The sequence below is a fragment of the Euphorbia lathyris genome, chromosome 6 (genome assembly GCF_963576675.1).
Source record: "Euphorbia lathyris chromosome 6, ddEupLath1.1, whole genome shotgun sequence".
NCBI classification, from domain to species: Eukaryota; Viridiplantae; Streptophyta; class Magnoliopsida; order Malpighiales; family Euphorbiaceae; genus Euphorbia; species Euphorbia lathyris.
Genome location: NC_088915.1, coordinates 329,808 through 344,882, shown reverse-complemented (window position 1 = coordinate 344,882; position 15,075 = coordinate 329,808). Strand labels below are relative to the sequence as shown.

At 33.7% G+C, this 15,075-nt stretch overlaps 1 protein-coding gene and 1 long non-coding RNA gene across 8 annotated transcripts; one reads left to right on the top strand and one right to left on the bottom strand.

Moving 5' to 3' along the window:
* Positions 1-3,156: 3,156 nt before the first annotated feature.
* On the top strand, positions 3,157-6,767 carry LOC136232215 (uncharacterized). Of its 7 annotated transcripts, none has more exons than XR_010690403.1 (5): positions 3,157-4,191; positions 4,349-4,859; positions 4,980-5,128; positions 5,227-5,304; positions 5,449-5,586. It is a non-coding gene; the product is annotated as an uncharacterized lncRNA (long non-coding RNA). The 7 variants fall into 7 exon arrangements; XR_010690398.1 differs by having other exon boundaries at positions 3,159-4,614; positions 4,731-4,859; XR_010690401.1 differs by lacking the exon at positions 5,449-5,586 and adding an exon at positions 6,638-6,767 and having other exon boundaries at positions 3,160-4,859.
* Positions 6,768-12,278: 5,511 nt separating this feature from the next.
* Positions 12,279-13,419, bottom strand: LOC136233200 (squalene monooxygenase SE1-like). Its single transcript, XM_066022808.1, has 4 exons — positions 13,308-13,419; positions 13,003-13,163; positions 12,689-12,844; positions 12,279-12,528 (listed from the first exon to the last, which is right to left on the bottom strand). The coding sequence occupies exons 2-4, from the start codon at positions 13,029-13,031 to the stop codon at positions 12,456-12,458; spliced, it is 258 nt and encodes an 85-aa protein (XP_065878880.1). The 5' UTR covers positions 13,032-13,163; positions 13,308-13,419; the 3' UTR covers positions 12,279-12,455.
* Positions 13,420-15,075: the final 1,656 nt, after the last annotated feature.

Sequence of the window (15,075 nt, the reverse complement as noted above, 5' to 3'; positions counted from 1 at the left end):
TCCTTTCGAGTTCTATTTATATAGAATGGAATGTCAAATTCACAAGTAGTTAGAAGTTGTTGAAAAAAAAAACTCTTTATCTGTTCATAGTGTTCTTGTTTTCCTACTAGGGTGATAACGAGCCTAGACATTGTTTGAGTATTTGAGGCATGTATTAGCAATTTGCTTAAGATAGGTGTCATTGTTTGTCTAACATATTTAAGACAGACTAGTTTGTTTTCTTAAGAATCTAATAAGACGTAATTGTTTGTCCAACAGTAATTGCTGCAGAATAGAACATATTAAATACAAACTTGAGGTATTCTTTAAGGGTGCGTTTGGTATGATGTAATGTAATCAAAGTTGTAATATAATCAAACTTGTAATGTAATGGAATAGAATGGTGATTCCATTACCATGTTTGGTAAAAAAAGTGATGAAATGTAATTACCATTACAATACTTATGTTTGCTTAGTTAAATGTAATCGCAAAATTTTATTTACATAATTAAAATCAACCAAAAAAAACATGAAAATCGTGAAATTAGTATATAATTTTCCGTGTTTTCATAGTATTTTTTACATTTTTCTTATTTTTCATGTTTTTTTTTTTGCTTTTTTTTCGTTTTTAGGTTTCCTAGTTTTTGCGTTTTTGAGAATGATGAGAAGTGAAATTTGACAAATGAGAAGTTAGATGGAACTTTAAAGATAGAAATTAGGATTACTTATTGGGTGTAATGAGAATTCAATCCATTTTTTTATGTAATGGGGATCACAATAGTTGTTAAACAAAATTTAATCTATGGATTTCTCATTCCATTACAACAAAATTTTAAAATGCAACCAAACATAGTAATGACCCTTCAATGTAATGGGCATTCCATTAGAAAGCTTATTACATCTTACCAAACGGACCCTAACAGTTCACAAACATATAGTGCCAGCTTGCATTTCAGCATATAAGCCTATGATCTTTTGTTTTTAAAGCTAATCCTTAGAAACAGCCCAAATGCAAACCTTTTCTTTGAAAAGCCTAATAGAAGTCTTTTGAATAAATTCCTTAAGGTTTTTAACACTAATACAAAACAAAATTGCTTCAAGCAAAGAAAGCAAAGGGAGGTAGCAGAGACACCAACAGTTTGTTGGAACTCTCTTCAAACCGCAGCAAGTAGATTGTAGAGTCTAACAGATTGGCTCGCCAGACTAGGTCACCTTCAAAGAAGGGAGGTAGCAGAGACACCAACAGTGATTACTTGAGATTTTTAACAGTTTTATGAAGCTAACACTGGCGAGTGCTTTTAGCATCTTGCTTTTCACTTGAAATTACAACTTTAAATGTGGTTGCTTTGTTATTAATCAATTCCAAGACGCAAACGTCACCAACTTTCAAATGATTATCTTTTACAAATTTCCTCCAACCACGACATAGCCTAGCTACTTTAATTCCACTTATTTTTATCTCCACATATGCAACCGACCATGTTTTGTCGTCCACAGACTTCAGAGGTATATTTGCACACTCTTTGTTGATATATTTCTTGGCAAAGCTAGCGGGTATAACCTGCACAAAACATAAAGGAAAGAAATGATAATCTTTTCATTTTTGTTGTTGTCTAAAAGTCCAACATGTTTTTCATTTTGTATTTCAATTTAAAATAATTTTAGAGTTAGGGTAATGTTAGGTTAAGTTGTTCAAGTGGACCAATTTATACATGAATTTCAAAGAAATAAAATGATGAGATAAATGTTTACCAAGAAATTATTAACATAGGATGACTGCATTATAATCATGAATGATGGAATTTCCGATTGGAAATTAGCAATTCCTCTTTCAACAGCCCTCCTTTGTCTTCCTTTATCAGTTTTTTTGTTTCTTGTAAAAGTCTTATTTCCCCTTTCTATCCCTGGGTCGGCAAACATCCAAAATTACTAATCCAATAAGTAGCTAGAAACGTGATGTACTCTTCTTATTATAAGAATGAAAGTAGCATACCTTCAACTTTATCCTTCTCCAGGTTTTGGAATTTCTCATCAAGATCAGCTTTTGAGGGCAAGATTTCAGCAGAAACACCACTATCTGATTCAACAATTACAATATTTGGCTTTTGAAACTGTTCAACAACATTAGCTCGAAAACTAAAAGGATATTCTATCTCTGCGGCAGTGTTGTCTAATATGGTGACGTTGAATTCAGCTAATCTTATCATATTCAAATACTACAAGATATCTATGATCAAGTGAGTAAAATTCAGCTAATTCTTGCCATCCATTTTGCAGCCAAACCTCGCCGTCATTTTTCACAATATCAACTTTCCATTTTTGACCCCAAAGTGCCTTCAAGATTGCCGGACTTGAAAGATGGCCTCCAAAATGTTTCAGAAATTTTCTTGGAATTTCCTATTTATTTTATATGATTAATGTATGAGTAAAGTGAGAAGAAGAAGAAGAAGAAGATAATTAAATACTAACCAGCTTGTGTTGAGTTAGGGAATCAACAACAATGAACTTGAAAAAATGAGGTCTCTGATCTGCTTTAAACAGTAACCTTCTGTTATTGTTCTTAGAGAAAGAGGCCATTCTTGAACAGCTTCAGCACTTCAAGTTGAGAGTAAATTGGAACTAATTTTCAAACAATAAAAATATTTTACTAGACAAAGTATTATATCAAATCAGAATTTGGGGAAACAGTGAATAGATTATATAGGAAGCTAAATGTAGAGTATGAAAAATATGTGGATTGAAATGTGGACCAATTGGAATAGTTGTGTAGAGGAGTAAAAATCTTTAAACAGTCACAATTCTTTTTAAATTTTGAATGATGGTTATTGAAAATTAAATCTCACTAATAGAATTAAATAAATGAATTTAATTTCAATTGACTAATTCATTGTCTATAAATTTTCTACCTATATCACAATACTAGTCAATGCTTTTTGAAGAACCAATTTTTTTTATTTCTTTAACTTAAATCAGATGAATTAGGTGGTCAAAATCAATGTGATAACTCTATTAATTAATCTATCTATCTATCTATATCTATACTATATACTAATTCCTTAGATAAATTGCTGATGTGTCAGTTTCTTAATATATCATTTGCTGACGTGTTTTTTTCTCAAAATTAGTCTTTTTTTTTCTTTTTTTCTCTCCTATTTCTAAAGAATATCTCTACTACTGTTTATGCCCAGCGGTTTGTATCTTACGCCTACATAGAAAACCGCTCTTCAACTTTTATTCCCAGTTATTTCTTCTCCACGTTCTTTCAACTTTTACATAGACAACCGCTCTTCTCTATATGATCATCACCCATCTTCATGAAACTCAAAATTTCCGTGCCCAGAACCCTTATTGCCACCAATTCGCTCAAAACCTCCATCAATTACGAGGGTTTGTGGTGCTTCTTCTCTTCCTCTGGAATTTGAGGATGGGTTTGGTAAATTATTTGGCGTTTCTCACCGATGAGTTTGCTTTTATCTATCCTTGCTATATGTCTATCTTATTTTTTTCCATTGATTTTGTTTTTTTCTTATGATTCTTATGGGTTTTCTTTCTTGCTTTCTAAAACGACACCATGTGTTGTTTGTGCTGTTTCCTAACCCCTTAACCTTCCATTCTCTTTATGTGTTTGGATACTCATTCTTCTAATTGATGTTATTAGGTTTCTCTCTCGCTCATTTAGATGCAGGTAATGTTTTTTTTTCGCTTTCATTTTCTGTTATTGAGCAATGCTTATGTAAAATCGATTGTGTATGGGTAATTCTGGTAGTTCTTTCTTTCTTAGTTTTTAGGGTTTTTTTTGTGTTTGTTTGCGCTCTTCTCTATATGATCATCACCCATCTTCATGAAACTCAAAATTTCCGTGCCCAGAACCCTTATTGCCACCAATTCGCTCAAAACCTCCATCAATTACGAGGGTTTGTGGTGCTTCTTCTCTTCCTCTGGAATTTGAGGATGGGTTTGGTAAATTATTTGGCGTTTCTCACCGATGAGTTTGCTTTTATCTATCCTTGCTATATGTCTATCTTATTTTTTTCCATTGATTTTGTTTTTTTCTTATGATTCTTATGGGTTTTCTTTCTTGCTTTCTAAAACGACACCATGTGTTGTTTGTGCTGTTTCCTAACCCCTTAACCTTCCATTCTCTTTATGTGTTTGGATACTCATTCTTCTAATTGATGTTATTAGGTTTCTCTCTCGCTCATTTAGATGCAGGTAATGTTTTTTTTTTCGCTTTCATTTTCTGTTATTGAGCAATGCTTATGTAAAATCGATTGTGTATGGGTAATTCTGGTAATTCTTTCTTTCTTAGTTTTTAGGGTTTTTTTTGTGTTTGTTTGTTTTTTCATTTTGGGTTCTGCGGATAATATAGATTAGAAGAGAAATTTTACAGTTTTGGACCTTTGATTATGTTGCTCATGCCTCAAAGATTCCATTTTTCGACAGTAAGGTCTTTGTTGAGTTTGGTTGCGGATGGTTGAATTTGGGAAAGAATGAGTTCTAGGTTTTATGGTGAACTTGATGAACCAAAGTTCCGTTCATGCTTAATTTGAGTGGGATTTTGATTTTTCTGGGAGTTTGTTTACCTTTGCTCAACATGGAAAAAGATCAGTTGATAGTATCTTTCCACGGGTTAAAGTATGAATCCTGTTTTTGATCTGTGTTTATCTATGTTTATGTTCAAATTTTATTGAGAAATTACTAACCCTTTTTGTTTTTGATTTTGTGTTTATCTATGTTTTCTGTTTCCATAGGAATTGTTGGTTCAGTGGAATTGTTGGAGATGATTTGGCCAAATTAGTATTTGGGCAACGCTTCTCATATTATAATTTCTTCCACTCGCCATATTATCTCTACGCTTCTTCCAAAATGCAGTTTCAAAGGTGAGTTTCTTCAACTTCTATCTATTTTTTAGCCCTCTTCATTATCTCTCTTCATTGATTTCTTTCTCTAATTTGTGAATTTAATTGACTCCTCTTTCTGAACTGGGTATTGCTGAATAGGGATCTCTTTGTATCGTTTGCTCTTGCTGAAATCGTTTGCTATTTCTGAATTGGGATCGCCTATCCGCTGTTTCTATGGTAACTTTTTTGGTTGGAACAAGAGGGGTAAGAGCCCAGAAAAACCAAAGGACCTACAACCGATTTCTATGGTAACTGCTATTCTCTAATTTGTGAATTTAATTGACTCCTCTTTCTGAACTGGGTGGTCACCTAAAATCGTTTGAAATCGTTTGCTATTTCTGAACAGGGATCGCTTTGTATCGTTTTCTCTTGCTGAAATCCTTTGCTATTTCTGAACCGGGATCACCTATCCGCTGTTTCTATGGTAACTGCTATTCTCTAATTTGTGAATTTAATTGACTCCTCGATTGTCTTTCTTCTTTTTAATCATTGAGTTACGATTGGTTACATATTCTAATTTTTTATTGTTTGTTTTTCTTTGCTGCATGTTCTATCTTTGTTGTGGAAGTTGTTCTTATGAAGGATCGTTACCTTGATTAGGATTTGTGCTACTTTCTTGTGCTTTGCGTGTGGATTGTTTGTTTGATTGTGATTTCCTATGAAAACATTTAAGATTCAAATATCTCTGTTCCTGCAATTTGCAGAATGATGATGGCTATTCTACATTTAAGTTATAAGAGATCCTGTTTAGATAATATTAATTCCGGGAAGAGGTAATATTAATGAAATATTAATTCCCAATAGAGAAACTTTGTTCTGTTCCCTGTGTAGTGTTTGCAGTTCTAGAAATTCATCTGAGGATGCAGATGAAGTTGGTCTTCTTTTTTTGTATTTGGGATGGCTAATAATCATGTTTATGATACATAACAGTAGCTTCGCCAAACAGCCATTTAGTTTCCACCACCACGGGTCTTTATGTATCAGATGATATCTGATGAAATTTGATAAAATTACAAAACAAAAATAGAGATTTGGGAAATGTGGAATTTTGAAACTATTGTAAATTTTCATATGTTTGGTACAATTTTACACTTGAACCTCGATAACAGAATGAGACACATTATTCATATTATCCTGTTAAGTTCTGTTCCTAACGGATTAATATGAATGGCGTGTCCAATCTGTTATCGATGCCTAAATTGGTACCATTTTTTAAACGTTAAGCTTATATTGGTTCTATTTTGTACGTTGAACCTAAATTAATATTTCCCAAAAATCATAAAGTATACAAATATATCCCGTTAAGTTCTGTTCCTAATGGATTAATATGAATGGCGTGTCCAATCCGTTATCGAGGCCTAAATTGGTACCATTTTTTTTAAACGTTAAGCTTATATTAGTTCTATTTTGTACGTTGAACCTAAATTAATATTTCCCAAAAATCATAAAGTATACAAATTTTTCCTGTTAAATTCTGTTTCTAACGGATTAATATGAATGGCGCGTCCAATCCGTTATTGAGGCCTAAATTAGTACCATTTTTTAAAACGGTAAGCTTATATTGGTTCTATTTTGTACGTTGAACCTAAATTAATATTTTTCAAAAATCATAAAGTATACAAATTTATACAAACTATTTCAGGTTTATTTAAAATTTTTGAAGGTTGGAATACCTGTCATATTACTACGTAATATAGATCAAAATTGGATAAAAAATTACATTCCTTGACTCCATCAGATATCAAATTACCTTTCAGATTTCAAAGAAGACAATATCCTTTGGTTGTATGTTTTGCAATGGCAATAAATAAAAGTCAAGGACAATCACTAGCACATGTTGGATTATATCTTCCACGTCCAGTATTCAGCCATGATCAAATGTATGTGGCAGTCTCGAGAGTTACTAACAAAAAAGGAATTCAAAGAAGTATTGAATAATATTGATTGAATCATTCATCATTCATTATACAGTATTCAGTAGATTAAATAATAATAATTATAGATATATTACATTTTAATATATGTAATTCTGAATAGCTACGAATGTTAATAAAAAGAATAAAACGACCGTGCAAAGCACGGGTCTAAAACTAGTTCTTAAATATATGTGTTGGATCAAATAAATAACTTTCTGTAAATACAGATGACTCTTTGTGAAACAATACAACTCTTGATAAATACAGAAATGACTCTTGAACAATACAATGTACCAAATTAAAGACTCCATTAATTATAAGTTTATTATTTCAACAATATGTAGAATGCACTGATGGAGATCTGTCACTTTGCACGGGCTATATGCAACTTGTTCACACAAAAATGTGTAAATAATAAGTTTGCTTAGTTTCTAAAACATTGGTTTAGACATGACTAACCAGGTAAAAATTACATTAGATGATTTTAATCTCCATTGTAAGAATTTAGTGAGCCTAGATTGACCAAATTCACTTTGGTAGTAATTGACCATGTAAAACTTACTATAGACCAGTGGTTAGACATAATTGATATTTGAAATTTCTGATGTGAGAGTTCAAATAGCAGTCAAACTAATATTTTCAAATTTTCAGTAATGTATAGCTAAAATTTATCTTGCTTGGAAATATTAAGATTACATTTATACCATTTCATTTATTAGGGTCAAATTTGGCCCTTATATATTTTTTTATAAAACAGCAAGGTTGAATATGGATCATGGATCCTTTGAATTTAGAGCTGAAAAACTTATTGACCACTTTAAGAAAGTTTAGGGACCAATAGATCAGTTTAAGAATATTCAAAGGGCTTATTTGTGTCTTTCAAAAACTTTTTCAAAATACATGGAGCATTTGAATTTTTTAAACAAATACATGAGAATAAAAATGTATTAAGCAAAAAACAAATGCAATGAACTAACTATAATTTGAAAAGTGCAGGTATTTATAAATGAAATTAAAAAGCGTCAATGTGGCCAATTAAGTGATCGGTTTTTACGATGAAGAATGTGATACAGGATTTTTTTGAGATAATTCTTTATCTATAAAGTGAACTGTTGTTGGCCTTCTAAACATATTTGAAGTAGTACATGTGTTTCAATTTGTTCAAATTTATTCTTATAAAACATGTAGCAATAGTAGATTATCATGTCACATTATTAACCATATGTTTATGCGCCTAATGAAAGATTCTTAAAATTTAGTTGGTCAATAGGTTTTATGGACATTTCAAAGGATTCAATATGTATGTAGTCTTTTTGTTTTATAAATTAAAGAAAAAATAATGAATAAAACAAAATAGAGGCAAGATAATCATATAACAAAAAAACGAATATCATTTTGTGTAAATTGTAGATAAACAAAACTATAACATTTCATTTTTTAGGAAAAATGGTGCTACTTTCAGAATTTGTTTAAGCAGTTACATATACAAATAAAAATAATAACATTAATTTTATGAACTTTAAATAATGGTCTAGATTCCATATATACATTGGGGGGTAGGTGAAGGTTACTAGATCTGTATATATAGAGTGGGGGTTGATGAGTGGTTGTGTTCAATGTATATTATACACCTTGTTGAAAAAAGAAGAGAAAATTATCTCCATGGCTACTCTGGCCAAGATTGCACATGTCGCCGGCAATAACCAAAGAGAAGGAGGAGGTGTTTCCTCTCTTAGCTATTGTTGATCGCCCGCGACATTTTGCAATTTTAGCCATTAGAGTAGTCTTTATTTGGCGAAATTTAACAGATCTGAGGAGGACCATTTTCAACAATCAAATCTGGAGCCAAAACCAAGGTGAGTTGTAGTTTGTTTGAGTGCAGTATGATGTTTATAAATCTTCAAGGGTTTGAGTGTATAAAATTAACAGTTATCAAGGTTATTTTGTTGTTGCAGATTCAAACAAAATAAATCAATAAACCAGATTCATAGGTTGCATTCACAGAAAGGTTTTGGGAAGCAAAGAGTACTAAATACATTAGTATTGGACTTTGTTTTCTTTTTTCTTTTTTCCGTTTCTGATGTCCTTATTTGAATAGATCTTATTTTTCATTCTTCAATGGGAAATCAAGCTTTTTTTATTGTTTTGGTTTTTTTTTTTTGCCAGCCAATTAAATCTTGTATGTATGTTTGTTCATTCAATAGATTGGATTTTGAATCGAAGGATTATACTGGATTCAGTAGACTTAATTTACCGGTTAGGGTTTTCAATTCTTCCATCAGCAACTGAACTGAACCGGTGGAATTTGACATCTTAATCTTTCTTAGAAAAAAGGGATGAAACATATAATGATTTTCAATCCAATTAGATTTCTTCTTCTTTTAAATTTATTGTCTGTTTTAATTCAAACTTTTATTATTGACAATTCAATTAGGTTATTCTTGAAGTTTCTTTTTTTTTTCTTTTTTTTGCAATTCATAGGTTATAGAAGAAATTTAAATCCTAATGTAACATTAAAATGTAATTTTTTTAAGGATTAAAATGCACTTTGAATAAATCTCTAAGTGCAAGTATATAATCCCACAATTCCACTGTTTTCCATCTTAAAGACCTACAAGAAATTGAAAATAGTGGAAACATCACTAAAACAATTTTAATGGTCTATATGCAATGAATTCAATTTTGATTCATGCATATTTTCTAAGGTTGACAAATTTACATTTTTCTTATTATATATAATATAATAATTGGATATTATCACCCAACCAAAACATGTATATGGAAATAACTCACTTTCCTAAGGAGACGATGGTATAAATATGATATTAATTATTTGTCAAAAATATATATATGTACAACAGTGTAATTATTAAAACAAATTTAGTGGTTTAAATTCAATGAATTCAATTTTATGTTTAAAGGTGTTCTTTTGAAATCAAGGTCGGGACCAGCAGGACAAGAAGTCAGACCCCGAGACCTACAAACCCAATATCATAAATAAAAATAAAAGTCTTACAGCAAGAGAGGGAAAAAATTAAAGGAAACTAAATTGAGGAGCATTACATCTAGAATGAAGGAATGGCAAAAACTTGGTGAGGCCGGCCACCAGCAAATGCCAGAGGCAGTAACTCCGTAGCAGGTAAGGGCGTCGGTAGCTTGATTTCCTTGTCTGAAAATGTGCCAAGTACTGATTTCCATTTCCAGGGGACTGCATCAGATCTATGTCGAATTAAGTTCACTATATGAGTTGAGTCAGATTCAACCCATAATTTGAGCCAACCTCTTTCCCACGCTAGGTCCATTGCAAAAATAACTGCGAGAATTTCAGCTATGTAAGCAGGAGCCGAGGCAATTGGGAAGGCGAAGCAACCACAAGCGAACCCACCCATGGATCAAAAAATTCCTCCGGCACCAGCAGCTCCTGATGGGCTCAAGGAAGAACTGTTAGTGTTCACTTTTACCCAATCGAGCGGAGGCGGGATTCAGCGGACGCAGATGATTTTTGGAGCTCGAGATGTAATCAGTTGCACAGTTAGATGTTGAAGAGTCTGGTAGTCATATGTTTAAAGGAAATTTGGTTAAAAGGGTTGGGAAGGGTCAAGCCTAACGGGGCTTGACATATAATTATGAGCAAATTATATCCTAGTCTAGTTACAATATTGTATTGTTATATTTTTTATATTGTTATATAATTAAGGTCACCAGATATTTTTATTTTTAAAATTCATATGTTTCCATGAAATCCTTGCATCTTTCCATCAACTCTGCAGTGGTCCTAGGCTTACGTCTGATCAGATCCTCTTGCAAGCTTTTTCAAGTCGTATTCTTTATCACTGCCTCTACAGCTATGGAGACATCCACGTCCACCACCCGGATGCACAACTTGTTAAACTTATTGACATAATCTCTGAGAGACTCGTCCTCCTTTTGCTTTAACTCAAAGAGCTTTCGCGATGAAACAATGGGTGGAATACTCCCTGCGAACTTTGCACAAAACTCGCTACTCAACTGATTCCAGCTATCAATTGACCCTAGCGGGAGAGATTGGAACCAATCATACGCTGGTCCTTTTAGTGTGGTTATGAACATTCGACACAAGACTGCTTCGCTATACGATACTTCCTCGCATGGGTCTTAGGAGTATCTTCCCCTGAATAGATGGGTATGTTTGGGATTTTGAATTGCCTATCAGTTTCCACATCTTCGATCCGCCTTGTGAAGGGAGATTCTCTATTAGCAAAAGGATTATGTCTTGCATTCTCTTCATTCTGCCTACGCATTTCTTCCCGGATTTGCTCAGTTAAGAAATTGGGATCCATTCTTGAGCGTCTCCTACTATGGGATCTACTCTGTTGAGAGGAAGAGGACCTAGATTCTGATGAAAGATCTGATGGTGACCTTCTACCACCTCTGCCTCGTCCTCTTGGTGGTGGACGTCCGCCTCCTCCTTGCTCTGGTGGCGGCTGTGGTATCTCCTGGCGAGGTGATCCAGCTCGGCGTTCGCCCCCTTCTCGCTCTAGGGTGGTGGTGACCTTCCTTGGCGGGGTGATCTAGCTCGGTGTCTACGGTGGGAACGAGATCTAGATCGTCTTTGCTTACGAGATCTGGTCCGCCTTTTGTGCTTGCGATCAATACGTCCTGTTGAAACACATTTCCACAAGATTTTGATTTGACAAAATCATCCATGATTAAGAGACAATTAAATTTAAGTGCTTTGATTTAATTGTACTAATCTTTTTGTTCAATGTTGAGTGTAAACTTAAAATACAAAAAGATACAGAAAGTAAGACAGGATGAAGTCAGCATGAAATCAAAGAACAAAATGAGTAAGATTGAACTCAATATCAAAAGAATAGAAGCCTGAAGTTCAACCAAGGTAAGTGGAATGGAACTCAGCATCAGAAGTCCTCTCACTAGTTGTCGTGCAAAACAAAACTGACTAAAAGAGAACTCAGCATAGAAGTTGACAAAAAACAAAGACGACGAATAAAGTAGAAGCTGAGCAAATCTTCAGGACAGCATGAGAGATCCGTTCACTACACTAGTACAGAAATGCTTACTTGTGTCGCACTTTTTCAAGTTGTTGTGTCGCACTTTTGTGCGACACAACAGGGTTGCGACACAAGAACTTTGCATCGCTCTTGAGAGCGACACAAGTTACTCATCTGTTGTGTCGCACTTCTCCCGCGCGCGATACTATAGAGCATTAACTCTTGTGACGCGCTTCTAGAGTATGCGACACAACATATGATAATTCTTGTGTCACGCACCCTTGGAGCGCGACACAAGCTCTCCGATTAATCTGGTACACTTTGTATCGCTCCTTCCTCACGTGCGACCCAAAATATTGATATTTTTTAAAAAAAAAAATTTACAAAATTTTACAGCATCTAGCATAAAATTTACGTCATTTGCTACAGAAGAATCATATATTTCAGACGGAACCGGCAATATTCATTACATACCTCAGTCCAAAACACCATAAAAATAATTTAGAATTTCATTTCTAATTTGTGGTCAACAAAAAATTACAATGGGTAAAAGCAAAGCTACACAATTTCTTAGAGCCACAACGTTCTTCAAATAGCTTGTCATTTCGCCATTTGAAATAGAAGGAACCTTCTGGCTAGGTACATCAACCAGACAGCGAACTTCTGTACTACTCCATGATTTGCATAAGGAAGTTGACAATTCTCCAGGACCAACCCAACAAAACAAGAAGGCACATCAACCTGTAGAAAATATGAGAAATTAAAATTAATTTAGAGAACGTCTCACATACTGATAATATAGTAATAATAAAGGTGAAATTTTTTAGGAAAGATAACAAGCACCTCCAAAAAATCCTAAACTAATGATCCACTATTATTCTACAAGATCATGATTTATCACCTTAGGGTTGCAAAGAGAGCGAAGCATCCATCACAAACAATTGTCAAAGGTGCAAAAGCATTGAGCTCTTCACCGGTTTTTGTTTTGTACTGCACTCCTTTGATTGTCCCTTGCTCTTCAAGAAGAGAACTAACAGTTCCTTGCTCCAATTGTACACTAGGTAAAGAAAAACAAAGTTTAGATAAATCACATTTGAATTATGATCACAATATACAACTTGATAATGCATAAGGTCTTTTCTTCTAAAGACAAGCAAGAAGTTACTAATGTCATGATTTTAAGACCAATTCAAAGTTACACGATAATGAACATACTTGGGAAGGGATGCATCTTTTTCCCGCATCCTCTGTATAAAATGACCATTGTGAAAGCTCCTTCCCGCTATATCAGAATGGAACTTTTCCAAGGGATAAGCAAGTTGGGTATGTTTTCCATCCTTGAAAAGAGCATAACCAAACACCTTCTTCCACACAATCTGCAAAAAATGTCATGGTTGCTTAAGCAAGTGGCCCTACTATAATATGAATGCAGGATATAGGCGTAACCAGACCATTATCAATGCATTTAAAATCAAACATAGTAGTAGTAGCTTTAGAAAACTGTTTTTTTTCTATGATACCTTCAAGTTCCAACTCAATTAACTTCAGGTAACCGCCTGGTTGTAGCAACTCGCCAACAATTCTGTCAGGTTCAGCCAAGTATCTTTCAGTGACATGCACTCGACGCCCCTCCTGTTTTCCAAATCAACAATTAGTAACTCATGTTAGAAGCTCTCATGAAATCCTATGTGAAAGAAGTAATCCGATGCAACAGACAAAATCAATCATTGCGCTAACTAACTAGAAGAAAACAAGAAGAACGATGAAACTCTGGCAAAGCACATCCTCTATTTATCAGATATATATGAAGAAAAAAAATCAATGGAACTCCACAGCAACAAGCCAGACTATGCATTTGATGGTAAGTCCATGGCTTGCTGATCAGAAAATAATAAACAAAAAGGTAATGGACTCAGCAACATTAAGGATTTTATTCCTTTTCCAGTTAATATTTCAATCCCAGTTTGTCCTACCCAAGCATTAATTCATTAGTTCTAGATTGATAAATTATGCAACAACTAATGTTTCATAAGATAAGACATCAAAATTCAGTACAGGTGGACTTAAAAACTCCAACCCCCCAAAAAGAGAGACTTAAAGACTCCAAAAAGCCAAAAAGACAGATCAGCAAATTGCATCATAAATAATTTTCCCTTTCAGGACATAAGATAAACTTTAGGATGCCAGATTTTATTTGTTAAAATTTACAAAAGGCAGTCCTCTAGAAAAAAATACAAAAAAAAAAAAACCAAGTAGGGTGCTATTCAACTGCAAATAATTAAGAAACCCCAAGTTGGTCATGTAGAATAGTTGAATTTACCTCCATCCCATGGAGTATCATCAGGTCTGCAATTCAACAAATTTAGAGCATAAGTGCAACTATATCACTTCATCTCTAGTATCAAATTATCATTTAACTAAATCTAAATTTTAAATTTTAAAACTTAAAATATATATTGTAACATCAAATTATTTCGATTCCGTACATAGATAGAGGGAAAGTAAAAGTAAACTATTATAAAACGGTCAATGAGTAATTGTTCTACTAATTGAAGACTTTTCATACACTAAAATTTAATCTAATATCATCGTATAAAACCAGTACATGATATTGAATATGAGTAGATTAGATTAGATTAACTAGTGGATGGGCTGAATAAAATAAAAAAACTAGTTTGGAGTTGGCATTTTCTAGATAAGCTTACAAAAGTCAATGGTGTATATACAATTACAAGTGGCATTTTCTAGATAAGCTTACAAAAGTCAATGGTGTAACGAAACATATTTGAACTAAACACAGGGATATATTGATCAGTTGACCTCTTTATTTCCTCTTGAACCAAGATGTGGTGTTGCAGCTGCTATAAAGTTCATGGTTCCAATCCAGCAATTCTGACTTAATCATGGCATGGCACTGAATTCAAATTTTCTTTAGTTAAGGATTTTCTATAAGAACTTGAAAAAACCATTTTCTGTGACTCTTGATACAAACTTGCAACAGCATATCTCGCAACAAGACCACCTAATGAGTGAGCCACAAAGGAGATCCTCTGCACCTGAGGCTTATTTTTTTTATAACAGTCAACACTTGCATCAGATGTCGCTTAAGAACTCAAAGCACATATGGGATCGCTTGTAGCCTTGAAGGCCTCTTGATGACCCGCGAAGCCAAATCGGGCCGAATTCATTACACGGGCCCAGCCCATACTTAGACCCATGGTCTAGGATCGGATGGGACCCGAATAGAGCCCGAATAGAGGAAGCGGGTGAAGTAAGTAACTGCCCCGA

Excerpts from the sequence above, each read along its gene's own strand:
- LOC136233200 (XM_066022808.1), bottom strand. The coding sequence starts at position 13,031 with ATGCGGGAAAAAGATGCATCCCTTCCCAA. Across the intron at positions 12,845-13,002 it reads AAAGATGCATCCCTTCCCAA|TGTACAATTGGAGCAAGGAA; the intron begins GTATGTTCATTA and ends TTCTTTACCTAG. Across the intron at positions 12,529-12,688 it reads GCTCTCTTTGCAACCCTAAG|GTTGATGTGCCTTCTTGTTT; the intron begins GTGATAAATCAT and ends TATTTTCTACAG.